Source organism: Elaeis guineensis, chromosome 11 (genome assembly GCF_000442705.2).
Source record: "Elaeis guineensis isolate ETL-2024a chromosome 11, EG11, whole genome shotgun sequence".
Classification (NCBI taxonomy): Eukaryota; Viridiplantae; Streptophyta; class Magnoliopsida; order Arecales; family Arecaceae; genus Elaeis; species Elaeis guineensis.
In genome coordinates, this window is record NC_026003.2 from 99,974,656 (window position 1) to 99,994,061 (window position 19,406).

At 36.0% G+C, this 19,406-nt stretch overlaps 1 protein-coding gene across 1 annotated transcript; it reads right to left on the minus strand.

Moving 5' to 3' along the window:
• Positions 1–1,770: 1,770 nt before the first annotated feature.
• On the minus strand, positions 1,771–19,393 carry LOC105053600 (uncharacterized). Its single transcript, XM_073245333.1, has 6 exons — positions 19,265–19,393; positions 4,947–5,003; positions 4,489–4,565; positions 4,333–4,395; positions 2,569–2,645; positions 1,771–2,484 (listed from the first exon to the last, which is right to left on the minus strand). The coding sequence occupies exons 1-6, from the start codon at positions 19,391–19,393 to the stop codon at positions 2,384–2,386; spliced, it is 504 nt and encodes a 167-aa protein (XP_073101434.1). The 3' UTR covers positions 1,771–2,383.
• Between the last annotated feature and the right edge of the window lie 13 nt (positions 19,394–19,406).

Here is a 19,406-nt window from a genome sequence, read left to right on the forward strand (position 1 = left end):
ATAGATGGTACTCCATATGTAAGACTATTACAACCCTTACAAATTTTCACTCAAGCATGGCAAGAAATTAGTATGGACTTTATAGAACCACTACCCAAATCTGAAGGCAAAGATACTATACTAGTGGTAGTTGATCGACTCACCAAATATGCCATTTCATTCTTTTAACTTATCCCTATTCAGCACAAAATATAGCAAGAGCCTTCTTGGATGCGGTATATAAGTTGCATGGAATGCCATAAGAAATTATATCAGACAGGAAAAGATATTCACCAGTCAAGTATGGCAAGACTTATTCAGATTGATGGAGATCAAGCTGTATCCAAGCACTGTTTACCATTCATCAACAAATAGTCAAATCGAGAGGGTAAACTGATGCTTGGAGACTTATTTGCACTGTTTATGCTTTCAAAATCCCCACAAGTGGCTCAAATGGTTATCCCTGACTGAGTGGTGGTATAATACAACCACCACTCCTCTTTAGGGATGATACCCTACTAAGCTTTATATGGTCACCCACCTCCTATGTATCTGGTGGTCAATCTGGACATGGGCAATCAAAGTACAGTGGAAGACTGGAACAAAGAAAGAAACAAAATGCTACAAATATTAAGAGACAGACTCAAAGAGGCTCAAAATCGCATGAAACAAAATGCAGGCAAGAGAAGAGTGGACAAATAATACAAAGAAGGTGATATGATATACCTCAAGCTCCAGTCTTATCGACAGAGTACAGTGGCCATCCGCAAGAACCTCAAACTTACCTCTTAGTACTATGGGCCTTTCAAGATATTAGAAAGAATCGGTCCTGTAGCTTACAGGCTCGAACTTTTCGAAGGATCTAAAATACATCCCATCTTCCATGTATCTCTACTTAAGCGAGGGATTCAGAAATCATGGCAAGCATCACCAACAGTACCCCTCACAGGAGAAGACGGGCAACTTTTAGTCTAACCAGAAAAGATTCTGGATCGAAAAATGATCCGCAGAGAAAACAGGGCAGTTACCCAAGTGTTAATCAAATGGAGTAACCTCAACGAAGAAGAAGCCACATGAGAGGATTATTGGATCCTCAAGAGCTATTCCTTCAGTTTGATCCTTGAGGACAAGGATCCTTTAGAGGAGGGGATGTAACACCTGAAACAACAAAAGAGAGAGCTTTGGTAGAAGAAAAGAAAGAAGAAAATAAAACAATAATAATAATAATATTCATCTCTGTGTTTGGATGTCAGAGGAAGGCAAAGAAAGTACAAGGTGGTGTATTTTGACCTTCAGGAGCTTAGATCCGAGACTATTACAGGATCTTTAACCATGGCGGCGGCTAGGGTTTGCTTACAGAGATGAGAGGGAAGGAGGAAAAGATCGGCCAAGATCCATAGAGTTCTATGCCCTGCTTATCTAACAGACTAAAGGGTAGAGGATAAATCTAAATTCGATCCATTAGCCCGATCCGTCAAGGAGCAACACAGACAGAAGCTGGCAAAATTACATTACATTTTATTTTTCAAGCATTTCACTGTAATTTCAGCCACTGTAATTGAATATAAATAGACTGTAACAGTGAGATCTGGAAGCAAGTAAATGAATGAAAATTTCTTTCCAATTCTCTCCTCCCTCTCTTCAGATCTCCTCATCGTCTCCCTCCTTCCCCATTCTGATCTACTTGAGATCCATCCCTCTTAATTCTCTACCTATACCTCTATACTCAATTCTAATCCTATTTCTCTCTTCTCAGCATTTAGAATTCCAAACAGCAGGTTCGTGATCACCTTCAACAAGCCAGGATATTACATTTAGGTTTCAGTTCCTTATCTTTATCTTGTTGAAAGCATTTGCTTTTTTTTTTTGTCATCTAAACTTTTCCTTCTTGGGTCTTTATTCTTGGGGAATTTCATATTCATTTTTTCTTCCTAAAGAACTTTGTACAAATTATTTAATTGTTAACCACGAGACCGCAAATTTGCGATTTAGGATTTTTTTTTTTCCTTTTTCCTTCCAATTCTAATCTTCAATGGCTTGTTGCCGGGAAGTGTGGAGGTTGGTGGTGATGTTCTGCTCCTGTGTTTTCTTTGATCTTGACCTTTATTGTTGGAATAGTGGTATTTTAGTTATCAATCGAGTTGTTGTGTGACCTTCTTTGGGATATCTGTTTCATTTTACTTGTTTCAACAAAGAGATCCAATGAAAATTAACAAATAAATATGATGTGAAGTGTTAACAAATAAAGAATATAACTTCAGATATGATTCAAAGAAGATAACTGAATATAACTTTACGGTATGTAGTGCTGAACAAATCAATCATTAACAACTCATAATATGATTAATGGCTGAGTTAAGTCATTGAACAGATTTGTCGGTTTTGAAGAAACAGTAAGGAAAAGTTATCTAAGTTTCTTATTGAAGTCAGAGGGGTCTAGCACATGAATCCTTGGAATGCTTTCAGCTTCCTCCCTCTCCTTCGCTGTGTTGCATTCCCATCTTCCTGATCCAAGTAAATCAGCTTACAAAATAACTGCAGATGAAATGATAAAGCATCTTAGATTTGGGAAAAGAATGGAAAAACTACCCAGGTACAAATTCCACTGGTTGAATGCAGGACCTTTGGTAACATTCTTCAGAATTGCAAGAAGATTTTCCACAAAGCTGATCAGCAGCAAATGGTTTGAGGGCAGAAAATAGTTTTGGGAAGAGATTCTGCATTTACTTCCACAGGTAAGAGGGGAAAACTTCAACTGCTGCTCTTAGATTCTGATATTCTCAAAAAAAAAAGAAAAAAGAAGAAGAAAATTCAGAAACAACAGGCATTTAAAAATTATATAATGCATGTCAAATGGTGAAAACAAGTGAAAAGTGAGTTATGGATCATGAATTTGTAAATATATATAATTGGGTATCAAACAATATGGTAATAGATTTCCATGAGACTAGATAGCTATGTTAAATTCCATTTGAAAATTGCTCAAGACAAGTGAGATTCGAACATGCAATGCATATAGCGATAAACATGGATTGCTGTGATTTCTGGTCTCAAACAATACTATTCTTCAATTATTAACATGACATGACAAAAGCAAATGGTAGCCTGATTTCTCCAAAGAGTCCACAATTTTTTTTTTAATATCAGGGTGTTTTTAATTAAAGAGTGGAGTATGTATAAATGGTGGACAATGGGGAGTGGATACATGGGGAGTAGATTGGAGATGCAACTCTTTCAGCACCCTTAAAATCTTGCTTGGGTTGGCTACTTCCACAAGCAGCCCTCTATGCAGCCATGAGATAGATGGAAACAGTGACTTGCCCCATGTAAATATGCACCAGCAAATCTTCCAGTTTGCAATCTCTCAATGCATTCCATATCTAACTTATGAATAGCCTCTGTTGGATTAGAAAATCGAAACTAGCTCATCCCTAGCCTGAGGGGCTAGCACTTTGGCATCATTCAAACTGCCTTTTATTTTTCTTTTTTCCTTTTTCTTTTCTTTTATACAGGGAGCAGAGGCGATGCAGACTTCAGCATCCAGTAGACACGATAGTAGCAAAATTGGTAAGTTATCTTTCAATCTCCAGTAATATTCTTTCATGACCAAACTGTGATACAACCACTATTAGCCACCGTGCAATCTCTGAGCCATCCATAATCCTATATCTCTCAGCTTTGCTCACTGTATTTCTTAAGCTGATTGTAGGTTCTACTCATACATCTATCATCTTTGATTCAGTGTCCAATCTTTTCCTCAAACAGATAATTTTATTTCTTCATTCTGTTCACAAGTGAGGCTGGTTTCTAATTAGGTTCACAGTCCAAGCAAAGCAACAATTCCTTCATCTAGAAGACCTCCAACTCTTGATACCTTTCCATCTTCGGCCTGCAAATGGAGCATGCATCAATTTTTTTTTCCTTTCCAATAAGTGATAATTGTTACCGAATGCCATTCGGATGCTAGATGACAGTACCTTCATCGAAGGTTCTAGAAAATGTATGAAGATTGGGATGCCATTTCTTGTTGAATTTTTAGTTTTCAATTCATGCTGCTACCATACTTTTATAAGGGTCCATATAATTCCAGATAAAACAGATAATAGAAGAATGTCTCATCCAGATCAATGCACAGTTACATCTGTTTGAAGTTGCTGAAATAACTATGCCACAGGCTTCTTTTAAGCATACCATGGTAAATACAATGAACAAAACCATTGAAGGGGTAACCATTATTCTGTCCATGACTTCTGAACCTGTAGCCCAATTAGCTTTAGTCTGTATTTCAACTTATCCAGCAAGATTCATGGCAACAACAAGATGCAGAAGTCCTAGCGAAGAATTAAAACTCACTGTAGTGTCAAACCCTCATGTTCTGGCATTGCTTGGAGCTCCTTTAGCACTTGTACCTTTGGCCTGAAGAATGAGTAAAAAAGATTATGTTACTAAGCATATGAATGCACTGTTAAAAACAGTGAGAAAATAACTAAGCAAACAGAATATACTAACTCAGTCCCTACTTTATATATCCTTTCAGAAGGAATGATTACTCCTTCCAGTTCTTGCAATAATGCATCAGAAATCTGCTCTGAAATTTCAAGAGAAAATGAAACATCTAATAGTAGTCCTTAGAAAATAAGTAAAAACTGAGTGCACAAGTGCACAACACATTGGCGACTTGTTGCTAGTTCTGTGTTTATCAAATGACGAACTTGTGCAGCATGGATAATTAAGCCTTCAAAGACTACACTTTTTATATTCTGATTTGCTGACATCTTAAAAAGAATAATCTGGCCAATATGAAATAATTATCTTTCTATCTTCATGCAAAGAAACATCTGTTGTACCATTTTTATGGTCTCAGATGCTAAAGATTGTTTTTTATGTAATTCTATGGTTTAAATTTTTTTAGAAAGTTCAAGAAATTGTTGACTATAAAAGAAATTGTATGGAGAACCGAATAATACCTGTTTTGTAGTGTCAATATAAACTCTAGACTTGCAAATCTCTGAGATCTGCAACCTCTTGAGTTTATATTGTCATGATAAACAGGTATAAACTTTTCTATTCTTTGTAAAATCTGCAGGGTAATTGGGTAAAATCTGCAGGGCCATCCCTTGGTCAATATACAAATTGAGTAGCTCTTGGCAGAAAGGATAAATTCATGGAATTGTAACTGTGTTTGTGCACTGCATCATCAGAATTAGCAGGAGGTCCTTTGGTAAAATAAGCATTAATTTCATCTGGATCATAGCATTTCAGCTTACTTTGTGGCCACCATTAGGTATCGAGAGTATAAAAATAGGTTAATACTATCCCAAAATAACTTTCCCTTGATACATGGGCTACTGCATACAATGAGTTGAATTGAATACTGTGAAATGATGTACCAAAAAAGTATTGTAAAATCAACAATGCTACTAACTTGTAAAAACAGAAACTTGAGCAAAAAGTCCACATCTATAACATCAAACTGGCTTATACTATTCAATCGGAAACTTTCCAAATTACTGTATATGCTGATTTATAACTAAATTTTCAGTTATTTACCATCCCTATCACATACAAGCTGCCATGATTAGATAAATACAGCAAAATACAGACTGAAATGACTTTTACCATATGCTTCCATGCTCTGGAACAAGATCTTTGAGGAGTATGACTAATGTGAAAATAATGATGTAGATATTTCCTGTTTGATACTCCAACCATCTATGCTTTAAACTTATTTAGTTTTACTGTCTCATCCCCCAATTGAGCAGCTATATCATTTGTTTAGCATGCATTAATTTACTCTATGGAAGCTTACCGTCAACAGCCAAGGATGGAATGAGGCAGCTCTGAACGAGGAAGGATTCCCATGTAAGGTTGCAGGAAACAGGTGGTCTATACAAAGCAGACTTCTAAATAGCCATTTGATTTAGCAGCTCTATATATCTTGATTTAAGTAATAAAAAACTATATAGGGATGCATTTGATAAGTAAATAATCTTAAAAGAATCTTGATAGCAACAAGTGGTTACGATGGAAGAGAGGGCAGATGTGTGTACGAAATAAGGTGCAAGAGCAGGGGCAAACTGGAGAGAGGTAGCATGCAATAGGTTCCATTTCTGTTCTATTAGGAATCCGATACTGTATACTTGAGGTATCCAATTAAATATTCAGACTTTTAAACAGATTTCTACAGAAGAAGGATACTTAATTTCATCTTCATCTTAGATCCTGAAGATATACAGGTGGGTTCATTGACCTTTAGAAGAATACAATCTTAGTTATTCATAGAAGAGCAACAAATTTTTCCATCAAATTCAGGATCTCTAGACACAAACTTGGAGCATATACATGGTAGAATGAATTATCTACATAAAATACCTGTCACTGCCAATCCATCCTGATAGATCATTCTGCATCCAATCATCCCTTATTCTTCCATAAAGATCTATCAAAGCATCTCTGTTTTCATTCAACTCCATAATTTTGAAGGGAAGGAAAACTGTTTCTCTTCAGATGACCCAGGTTGCATCTAAAAATTTCTATTAATCTACGTCAATAAAGATCAAATCCTTACTTGATTAGCAGTGGAACCAGAGATCAAATCTCAAATAATCTGGATTAAACCTTCGTGGAGGCCTGAAAGTACAGACCATCTACTTCGCATGCACGCTAGATGCCACAGGAAAGCAGGATGAACTTCGATCTTCGCAACCCAATCAAATGAGGAAGGAGGTGTGCTGGTGTGACACCTCACACCAGCAGGTGAGACGCCCAAGGAGGGCCCACGCCTAAGGGAGAAGGGGCGACACCAAAAGGGAGAGGCTAAGAAAAGAAGGACTTCTCTCTTCACACGCCTCTCTCTTTCTCTCTTCTCTCAATCTGATTTGTTTTCTATTTGCTATGCATCCACAGGTAGAGACCCTTTCTATTTATAGATGAATTCATGACCCAATAAATATAGGAGTTCTAACTCAAATTGATTTGAATCAGTCCAATACTCATGAAAGAAGAATTCCTAGATGAGATAGAATTGCCATCACTTATGTTAACCACTTTGCACCCAATCCCTTATCCACATGGGAATGCCCTAAACCAGCACCATTTCAGGTGTTGGTCGGCCCATATAAGAAAAGAATCCCAATGCAAGAAGGATTTCTCAATCTCATCCAAAACGGGTCCGATTCGAATCCAATTCGAAGCTGGTTCGAAATAATTTCGAAAGGCTATCAATCCCAAACTCTTCAGAACTTTTATACTAAGTCTAACTTGAATTTTAGACTCAATTAAGCTTAATTAATTCAGATCTAATCTGAAATTAATTAGTATTTAAATTCAATCTTTCATATGCTCCATAGATCATAGATCAGAAACTGTTCATCCCCGGATCGAACATGAACATCATGTGTAGTGCTAGCCAGATATAGTCAACTCTTCAATCCTGTTTGACTCAAACTTAATTCTCAATCAAGTTAGCTTATATGTTCAATCAAGTCAAGTACTTCAAATTGGACATATAAACATAGGCCAATTCCTTCTTACTTTGTCTAATTGTATGCGTGACTCCATAGGTTCAAACACTAAGTCGGTAGTATAGGAACCAATTCCTGTATTAATCGAGATACCATCTAGCAATGATTTCGACGTTCAGATAGTCGAATTATCGTAAAGAAATATTTCAGAATCCATACACATGGTTATCGCATAATTCATCTTTTTGACCCTAATGCTCTAGGATGGTCTCAGGTTAACTGTCAACTGGGATTGCTTCATCCACATTATATTTCAACTTTCAAATCTATCTCATGGATTATCCTAGCCAAGGCTTTGTTAAATTGAAATACAGTGATACATCAACTCCAATAATCCGAAGAGGTCAATCCTATCTTGATCCACACACATCACAAGTATTGACTGTACCCAGTAACTTTTCGGCACTGCATTAGAAATCCAGATAGTCTGGCACCAAAGCACAGTGAGTTGCTTGCAAGTCACTATGGTGATCTCAGGTTTGAAAGATATTTATACCATATATTTCGCGAGCAGCTCTTGACAGCAGAATGCTCAACAGGTGAGTTACTTGTTCCATGATGATGTACTCCTACATCTCACCTGTATGTCATACCAGTGTCACCACACTCCTTGATTAAGAGAACAACCAATCCATATGGCACACAATGACCTCCACTCGATAAATATTATCGTCCTGTAATGATGTATCATTTGATCGCGAACATGTTTAAAAATTATACGATAAATCTTCTTTTATCGCACACTAGCATAGTTCTAAGGACTTCATCACAACACAAGAGTTCAAAGAAGATATAATTTTGTGATGAAAAATATCAGAATAACTATTATTATTAATCAATAACTCATATACAAAGAGAAACTCAATCGTCATACGATTAATTTTAGGACACAATTCCAACAATTCTCACTTGGACTAAAGCCAATCGGGACAGTATCTTATACACATCTTCCATTTGAAGTCATCGAACTCTTTAATTTCGAGAGCTTTAGTAAAGGGGTCGGCTAAGTTCTCCTTTCCGTCGATCTTCTGAAGTTCGACGTCACTCGTTCACGATCTCTTGTACCAGATGAAAGCGGCACAGAATATGTTGCAGCATCCAATGCAGCATGGTATTCCGCTTCGCATACAGACTCGATCATAATATGTTCTTGAACTCTTCCAGAAATAGTTCTTCATTCAGAGTAAATATATAGCCCGACATGCTTCTTTGTCATCACAATCTGACTGAAAACTGAAATCAGTATATCCCACAAGTTTCAGATCAGTGTCTCCATAGATAAACCATTGGTCTTTAGTATTTTTAAATACTTAAGAATTACTTTCGTAATCTTCCAATGCTTCTCATCTAGATCAGGTTAGTACCTACTCATATCCCTAGTGAATAGCCATATCCGATCTCGTACACATCATAGCATACATGATAGATCCTACTGTCGAAGCATATGGTATTTTATTCATACGCTCTCTCTCCTCAAGAGTTGTCGGATAATTCTTTTTGAAAAGTGTAATTCTATGATCTATCGAAAGATGCCTTTCTTGAATTATCCATATTGAACCGCTTTAATAAAATATCAATGTACGTGGATTGAGATAATCCAAGCAACCTTCTAGATCTATCCTATAGATATTCATTCTAAGATGTAGGATGTTTTTCTCAAGTCTTCATGGAGAACTGTGATGATAACCACAGCTTCACACTCTGCAAAGTCGGGATGTCATTTTCTAGTAACAGTATATCATCCATATACAGTACAAGAAAAATGACTATAGAATCGGAAGCCCACTTGTAGATGCAAGGCTCTTCTCCATTCCTAACGAAGTCATACATTTTGATCACCTTATTAAAATGCATGTTCCAACTCCTAGACGCTTGCTTAAGTCCATAAATAGACCTTTTCAGCTTGCACACTTTCGACTCATCTGTGGATATGAACCCTTCAGGTTGTATCATATACACCTCTTCTTCTAGCTTCCTATTAAGAAAAGTATTTTGACATCTATCTATCAGATCTCATAATCTAAGTATGCAGCGATAGCAAGTATAATTCGAATGGACTTGAGCATTGCCACAGGAGAGAACGTCTCATCATAGTCAATACCATAACGCTGACGGTAACCCTTGGTAACTAGATAGATTTTATAGATTTCTACCTTCCTGTCTGCTTCACTTTTTCTCTTGAAAATCCATTTACATCCTATAGGTTTTATCCCTTCGGATGGATCAACTAGTGCCCATACACCATTGATCTCCATGGACTCCATCTCGAATTTCATGGCCTCAAGCCATTTATGAGAGTCGAGCCTTTGCATGGCCTCCATATAGGTGATCAGATCTTCATCGTTCTCATCAAGTTCAATGGAGTCACCGTCCCGGACCAAAAAATCGTAGTATCTGTCTGGCTGACGCGATACTCTACCAGATCTCCTTTATGGTGCCTCTACTGGCTCCAAATTCGATTTTTCAATCAAATCCAACTTTGTGTGTTGGTCCTTCCATCTCATGAACTTCATCAAGTTCAATTTTATAGGCATTAGCTCTTTCACCAAGAAACTTTTTTCCAAAAAGACTGTCCGATTGTTGACAAATACCTTTTGCTCTGCAGTGAGGTAGAAATAGTATCTTTAGTTTCTTTGGGTACCCTACGAACAAGCATCTATTAGACTTAGGTCCAAACCTATCTGTCTTTAAATGCTTGACATAAGCTGGACACCCCAGACCCTAAGGTGTGAAAGCATCGGCTTACGCGCAGTCCATATCTCATATAGAGTTTTATCGACAGACTTGCTGGATACTTTATTCAAAATATAGCAAACAGTTTCTAGAGCATATCCTCAAAAGGAGATTGGCAGACTCGCAAAGCCATCATAGATCGGGCCATGTCTAACAAGATTCGATTCCTCCTCTCCGACACGTCGTTATGTTGTGGTGTTCCAGGAGGATCCATTGTGAGATAATCGCATTCTCTTCTAGATATGTCAAAACTCACTGATAGGTATTCACCACCTCGATCTGACTGAAGGATTTTAATATCCTTTCCAGTCTATTTCTCTACTTCAACATGGAATCGTTTGAATATTTCAAATAATTCTGACTTATGCTTCATAAGATAGACATACCCATACTTTGATAGGTCGTCTGTAAATATAATGAAGTAGAAGTATTATCTTTTGGCATTTATGTTCATAGGTCGCATATATCAGTATGTATTAGACGTAGGACATCGCTGGTTCTTTTACCTTTTCTCTTAAAAGGTGACTTAGTCATCTTATCAAGTAGATAAAATTCACAGATTGATAATGATTCATAATTATCTATCTCGAGGACATGTTCCTTGATCAACCTGTCAATCCTATTCTTGTTCACATGATCAAGCCTACAATGCCAAAGATAGGATTCACTGATATTATCTAATTTAGGACGTTTACTGACTGTGTACATTACACTAACATACCGTAATATTATGTATATGTCATATTTTAATTGTCTACGTATAATTACAGTATAATTCATAATGATATCACAAAAATTATCCTTTATTATAAACTTGTAACCAAGTTTGGCCAGAAGGCCTACAGAGATGACATTCATCGTAAAGGAGGGATAATAATGACAATCATCTAACATGACATTACTGGTCTCGAAGACAACCTGTAAAGTTTCCAAGGTCAGAACTGAAACAAGACTTCTATCTTCAAAGTTAAGCAATCGCTCGTCCTCTCAAAACTTCCTACTACTTGTAGTCTCTGTAATGAATTGCATATATTAATAGGACTTTTGATATCCAATACCTAGGTAGTAGTATCACAAACAGAGAAATTACAAGGTGTTATCATATAAGTACCTTGCGAAGTAACCGTTTGCTTCTTTCTCTTATTTTTAGGTCTGTTTGGATCAAGAGTGGCTATATAAGCAGGATAATTTCTTTTTCAATAATCTAACTTCTTGCAGAAGAAGCATTTTGTCTGATTTTATCAACTTTGAATAGTTTGCTCTGCTTAGGATCGATGGCACGAAATTTCTATACCTTTTTCTTCTTTTTTCTTCTAAAGAATCGACGTCCTACAGATGAACCTCCCACTAAATTTACTGGCTCCTTTTGGAGCTAGTGATCCTTCTCAAAAGTCTGCAGTAATGCTAGCAAACCATGATAGTTCACCGTAGTTTCGTCATTCTATAATGACTGAGAAATGATAGATAAGATTTTGGTAGCGAATTGAGGATAGCATCTTTCCCTAACTGTTCATGCCATGGAAAGTCAAGTTTGCTAAGACGTTCAATCTGCTCAATCATGTACAGTACATGCTCGACGATGAAGTCCTCTCTCATACAGGTATTGAACACTGCACAGGAGTTTTGTGTCTCTCGCATCCTCAGAGGTGCGAAAGACTCATTCAACATTTGAATGATCTCCTCAGGCTGTGCATCTTCGAACTTATGGCTAAGCTCACCATTCATAGCTGCCCTTATCACATAACACACATCATGTGATTATTGAGCCACTTCACATAAGTGTCTCTCGAGACATGAGGAGGTTGACTATAGGTTCTTCAGGTTTTCGTCCGTAAGGACATATAAAATCTTTTCGTGCTCCAAGATATCTTCAACTTTTGATACCAGCTATCGAAGTTGGATTCGATCGGTGAGCTTGTTGCTGTCCAACAGCATATGGAGGGATAGTATGTTGCTATAATTGAAAGAAAAATATAAATCTATTAGTATATAATTATTTTTAATTTGAAGATATAGATTTTAGTCTAAAGGTCCTCCCACTATTTTTACGAATTAGTAGCCTCTACTCCAACTCGAGAAATTACACTAATTTCTTAGCGGGTACTAGAATCCACACGAATGTATTCGGATTCGAGTGTGGCTCGGCCAACCTTAGTGCATCCATGGGTAGGTTCATAACCAATTATTTCTTCAAATAATTTTTATCAATTAGGTTTTGCCCAGGCATCCCTTCAGCAGGCGTGTGGTGCCTCCACTGAAAATCTCGATTAGTTCCAACTATTAAATGACACACCAAGTGCATCCAACAAATGAATGTCCAGCTCGAGTGTGGCTCGACTAATTGAGCATTGATCTAAACGTACATCATGATGGTCATATGATGAATGACAATTTCAATACGTAATAGACACCAGGCGTGTGATACCTCCAATATTTATTTGGAATATTGGACTCATTATCACGCACCTTAATGGAGGCTATGACCAAGTTATCTCATAATTTTATTATTTATGGACCTAATAATTTAGAAATTTGATTTCATTGATCTGAGAATAAGAGAAGAAGTCGACCTGCAAGCTGCAAATCCTCCACCGACTTCATCAAGTTATATAGAGGATTAAACACAAGTTGGTTTAAAGACACCTAAATCAGTCAGATTGATCACCTTAATGACATGGGTCTACACAAATTGACTAGTGAATAATCAAAATATAATCTACCATGTTGGCCAGATAAGTAGATCAGTAGGAAGGATGTGCCCTTAACTCATCGCAGACACATCTAGGTGAATAGCTCCAAATTAAAAACCACTTGATAGAAACTATCAAATTATCTTAGATACTAACTGGTTAATTAGTTTCAATTTTATCCACCAGAAAATTTGAACTCAACCACGGAGCCATGATCATGATCCATTTATTAAGGTCAAACATATCGACTTGATCAAACTTCAACTATTGAGATTAATCTAGAGAAATTCTGACATAATCTAATTCAACACTTGATTAGATTTAACAATTTCTCTACTTAGTCCATATGTGTTTCTAACCCTAGATCTAACCTATTAGAAGGATCTGATTCAAGCTAACTCATTGCCCATCATTTTATGTGGTGTCTTATTGATCTTCAATTCTTAAATCTAGATCATTCAAAACTTAATTCATAATTAAGTGTGTGAAAGTATGTTCAGTCTATAGAATATTCTACAAGAATTTCAGGTGAAGCATACCATACATTTCAATTCATGAAAATAAATTTTTATAATATGTTTAATAATTAAACATGCATAGGTATAATCTAAACTTCATACGTATATCTCATATATTATGACAACTTTTAGATCAATACCAATTACATCTTATGTAATATACAATTCAGATCTAAAATAATTTTATATCTAAATTTTATCTTATTATAATGAATCATAAATTATTTTAGATCTAATCTAAATATATTTATGATCAAAATAATTCATAAAAATCTGTTTGTTTTTTTTTCTTGAAATCAGATCACAATGATACCCTACACATCATAAGAGAACCTATCGAATAGACAAAAGAGAGATTAATCTCTTCAATCTCCTATGATCGGATGGTCTGGTGATCTCATCAATCCGAGTATTAGGCTACGAAGATCTGAAATTAATTTCATATATAATCACATCAACATGTAATTATTGATAAACTATTTTATGTCATAAACATGTCTTTGATCTTATCAATCATGTTCTTCATCTAATCTAATTAGATTTGATGCATCATATACATCATATCAAATCTGAAACACATCTTATACTGATTATAAAATATAATTTTAGATTTGATATCATATAAAAAATTAATTAGATGCAAACATGAATGCATAAGGAATAAATTTATGGTAAAATCTATTTTCGCATGATACTGAATTCTGATAGGATTCAAATCTAAATATCCATCAAAATGGATCTAATTTAAATCTGAAATAAACTTTACTTCATTATAAAAATAATAATATTAAAATTTTATTAAAATAAATTTAAAATAATTTTAATTTATATTATTATTTCATCAAAAATTTAGCAACAGCAGAATTCTGTTATAACAAACTTATAACAACCTTAATTAACAATTGATTAGGCTCATCTATTCCAATCAAAATCAGATTAGAAATTTTATACAAATAGATTTAAATCATATTTAATATCTTATAAAAAATTTTAATTACATCTTATGTAATTAATCCTAAAAAATTCAGTTATGCATGCATGTATTTCAGACTTACTCTGATACCAATTGAAGGGAAGGAAAACTGTTTCTTTTCGGATGACCCAGGTTGCGTCTAAAATTTTTTTATTAATCTACATGAATAAGATTAAATCCTTATTTGATTAGCAGTGAAATAGAGATCAAATTTTAAATAATCTGGATTAACCTTCGTGGAGGCTGAAAGTGCAGACTCTCTACTTCGCATGCACGCCAGATGCCGCAGGAAAGCAGGATGAACTTCAATCTTCAGAACCCAATCAAATGAGAGAGAAGATATGCTGGTGTGACACCTCACACTAGCAGGTGGGACGTCCAAGGAGGGTCCACGCCCAAAGGAGGAGGGGCGACACCAAAGGAGAGAGGCTAAGGAGAAGAAGAAGGACTTCTCTCTTCACATGCCTCTCTCTCTTTCTCTCTCTCAATCTGATTTATTTTCTATTTGTTATGCATCCATAAGTAAAGACCCTATTATTTATAGATAATCTCATGACCCAATAAGTATAGGAGTCTTAACTCAAATCTGATTTGAATCAGTCCAATACTCATGAAAGAAGAATTCCTACATGAGATAGAATTGCCATCACTTATGTCAACCACTTTGCACCCAATCCCTCACCCACATGGGACACCCCAAACCAGCACCATTCCAGGTGTTGGTGGCCCATATGAGAAGGGAATCTCAATGCAAGAAGAATTTCTTATATCTCATTCAAAATGAATCCGATTCGAATCCAATTCGAAGTCGGTTTGAAATAATTTGAAAGGCTGTCAATCCCAAACTCTTTAGGATTTTATACCAAGTCTAACTTAGATTTTGGATCCAATTAAGTCAATTAATTCAGATCTAATCTAAAATTAATTAGTATTTAAATTCAATCTTTCATATGCTCCATAGATCATAGATCAAAACTGTTTATCTCCGGGATCGAATCTGAACCTCATGTATAGTGCTAGCTAGACATAATCAACTCTTCAATCTCATTTGATCCATAACTTAATTTTCAATCAAGTTAGCTTATATATTCAATCAAGTCAAGTACTTCCAAATTGAACATATAAACATAGATCAATTCTTCCTACTTTATCTGACTTATGTGCGTGTGACTCCATAGGTTCAAATACTAAGCTGATAGCACAGGAACCAATTCTTGCACTAATCAAGATACCATCTAACAATAGTTCCAAGTCTAGATAGGTCGAATTATCGTAAAAAAATATTTCAGAATCTATACACATGTTACCACATAATTCATCCTTTTGATCCTGAATGCTTTAAGATGGTCTCAGGTTAACTGTCAATCGAGATTGCTTTATTCATATTGTATTTCAACCTTTCAAATCTATCTCATGATTATCCTAATCAAGACTTTGCTAAATTGTAATACAGTGATACATCAACTTCAATAATCGGAGGATCAATCCCATCTTGATCCACACACAGACTTCGCAAGTACTTGACTGTACTCAGTAGCCTTTCGTTACTGCATTAAAAATTCAGATAGTCCGGCATCAAAGTATAGTGAGTTTCTTATAAGTCACTATGGTGATCTCAGGTTTGAAGGACACTTATACTCATATTTTCGTGAGCAGCTTTGACAGCAGAATGCTCAGCAGATGAATTATTTGTTCAGTGACGATGTACTCTACATCTCATTCGTATGCTATACCAGTGTCATCACATTCTTTGGTTAAGAGGAAATCAATTTATATGGCATACAACGACCTCACTCGATAAACGTCATCATCTGTAATGACGTATCATTTGGTCGCGAACATGTTTAAGAACCATACGATAAATCCTCTCTTTATCGTAAACTAGTATAGTTTTAAGACTTCATCAAGCACAAAAGTTCAAGGAAGATGTAACTTTATGATAAAAAATCAAAATAACTATTATTCATTAATCAATAACTCATATACAAAGAGAAACTCAATCATCATGTGATTGATTTTAAGACACAATTTCCAACAAATTTGGCTTCAGTTGCAACCAGTTATTTATAATCGCTTAATAGTGAGTCTATCTAAAACCTAATTGCTTATCAAATAAAATATTATGAAAAATCCATCAAGTTCCTTAGGCATATAAGAAGGCTACCTGCATTGTACTTATGATGTTAAGCACTTTATATCCCGGTAAGAGACAAATATTTAAGTTTTACTATGCATTGAGAGCAGGTTTTATGGATCAAATTTAGATGTTTTACTGTTGATTTTCGAATGGATGGCATTTGAAGTTCCAACGTGAACTTAACTAGCAATAAATTTTCATATCCTGTTTGAACCAGGGGACGAAAAGCTGTCACAACAGAGAGGAATTCTTAGCTTAAATAAAGTGGTTAGCTATATTAAATAGTTCACAAATTGAATCTATTTTAGATTATGCAACATAGATCACTCTGGATGCACCTGTGTTGTGAGAGGAATTCTTAGATTCAATAAAGTGGTTAGCCATATTAAATAGTTCACAAATTGAATCTGTTTTAGATTATGCAACATGGATCACTCTGGATGCACCATCCTGTGTTATGCAATGCAAAAGTGTTATACTTGCTTGTAGCAAAGGCAAGTCATTTCATTGCTTCTGATATTCATATTTGTAAGGAAAATAAGCAACCTGATGATCTTCTGAACCAAGCATATATGATCTCTCGATCGTACACATAATGGCAATAAACGGCGGCCATACTCAAACTTATAAGAATATAATAACAGATGCAGTACAAACACAACAGGTCACTATGAGAAATGCTCATTTTTGCTAGACTATGGGAGTCATATTTGAGAAAGTTCAAAATCTAAGCTTTTGCAATAAATGCTTGCATTGCTCAAATGTAGCTCTCATGTTCTGGCAATAACGACCGCCACAATTTAGAGTGTTTGCATTAGCTATCATCCAATGTTTGCATTGTCGTTCTAAATGTGTTCATTGGCACCACTAGAGTGTTGGAGATTATGGATAGCAACCAATATAAAAAGCCACAAACACTTTTCCTTTATGTAGATTATTGGGAGATCAATCAATATGTAGATTATAATTAACCAATCAGTCCATTATGTATGTGTAAGCAACAAAAAAATAATACAAATAGCCGCAATCACGCAATAAGAAACACCAGTATTTAAGGAAATAATCCTTCAGTATGAAGGGAAAACCACGGGACCGTTAGGTCCAATCAATTTCACTATATTAACAAGAGAATTACACAGGATCTCTCTAGCAAATCAATAGACCAATACATCAAATATCCATCAAGAAAAATATAATCTTGAAGAATAATAAACTGTAGTAATCACTATCCAAGGGTGTATCCTTGCTAGAGAAGAAGACAAAGGAGAGAACTTACCAAATTATGAGGAGAAAAATATTAAACACAGTCTAACTTCGAGCCTTCCCAGATCTGATCTAATAATGCCAAATCTGATCTCCACCATTCAGATTGAAGAACAATGTCTTAGCAACAACCTGTCCAAATTTTAGCTCCATCGGACAAGATTTTATTATCTGATCGTCAGCTTGATGAAGACTGTATAGAAACCTTAGAAAATCCGAGTTTTCTACTTTTCTCACTTTCTCTCTCTTGTTTCTCTTGTTTTTCACTCATATCATGAGACAATACGACTTAAGGTTCTGCATAAGCCTTTTTTTTATGTTAAATTACTAAAATACCATTAGTAATATTAATTGGATTGAACTTAACATAATTAAATAAGCTCAAATATAAATGAGCTCTTCCTCATATAGGAGGGACTCAACCAATATAGAGATCATCAAATATAGTAGTAGTAGTGAAGATAATAGATGATCATATATGGTGGTGGTGATTGTTGACAAGTTTGGCAATGGTAGAGATTGTAAGAGGTGGATGGTGGTAAGATAGATGGTGGTAGTGGGAAGTTGGTGAGATTGTTAGCATTGATGGATGATGATGGAGATTACAAGAGGTGATGGGTAGCGGTAAAGATCGTCGGCTATGATGGATGATAGTAGAGATTATTGGCAACATGGTGGTAGGTGATGGGAGGTGGTGGTAGAGATAGTCAACAGTAGTGGTGATGAAGATCGTTGGTACTTGTAGGTGATCATATAGATCATTTACATTAGTGGACAATGGTCAAGATCGTTAACAGTGGTAGCGGTGGAGATCTCTAATGATAATAGTATGGCTTATAGTGCAAACTAAAAACTAAAGGAAATATTAAGCAAATGAAGATTAATAATAATGATGGCAGATGATAATGTGGATCCATAGTGGTTGTCGATGGTGGTGGAGATGTGCCGTAGTGGATAGCAAGAGACAAGATGGTCACGTGACATTCCCTCTCTTTTCTCTCCTTCTCTCTCTAACCTCACTTTTTTTTTTTAATTATATTTTATTTCATACATGTCATGTGTTCTCATCCAACTCCCCCTCTTTAGCTACTACAAATGATGTGGGTTTCGGCAAGGGGCGCTTCGTTCTCAAGAAAGTAGAATTGGTTTTGTCAAAATCAGTAAAAACTGCTCATTCTTAAAAAAGAAAGTACAAAAATGAATGGCTGTTTACCGCTCTTTGGTCTTCTGGTGATGCCACCTCCTCTACGTGGTACCAGTGGCTTCTCCAAAGATCATCACGGCCACATGTCATCCCGTACACATGACACGTTTGCACCAAGCAACCACAAGAAACGGAGAAAATGATCCTGTCTCCTGGCCCACGCATAGCTAGCGGCCACCCAACAAATACATACCACCACCTTCTGGCCCACACATAATTGATCCCACGGCGTGCTTTAACATACCACGAATGTAGGGGTCCCACAACCCCACACATTCTGAACCACAAGGCTTTCAGAGATTAGCCACAGGTTTCCCTTGAGTACGTGCCACTCTTTGGCCTTCCTTCCAAGCTTCCACCAAACCTTGGCCATTCCTCCAAGTCTC

Excerpts from the sequence above, each read along its gene's own strand:
- LOC105053600 (XM_073245333.1), bottom strand. The coding sequence starts at position 19,393 with ATGGCCAAGGTTTGGTGGAAGCTTGGAAGGAAGGCCAAAGAGTGGCAC. Across the intron at positions 5,004-19,264 it reads GTGGGACCCCTACATTCGTG|AGGTTGCAGATCTCAGAGAT; the intron begins GTATGTTAAAGC and ends TATAAACTCAAG. Across the intron at positions 4,396-4,488 it reads ATATATAAAGTAGGGACTGA|GCCAAAGGTACAAGTGCTAA; the intron begins GTTAGTATATTC and ends CTCATTCTTCAG.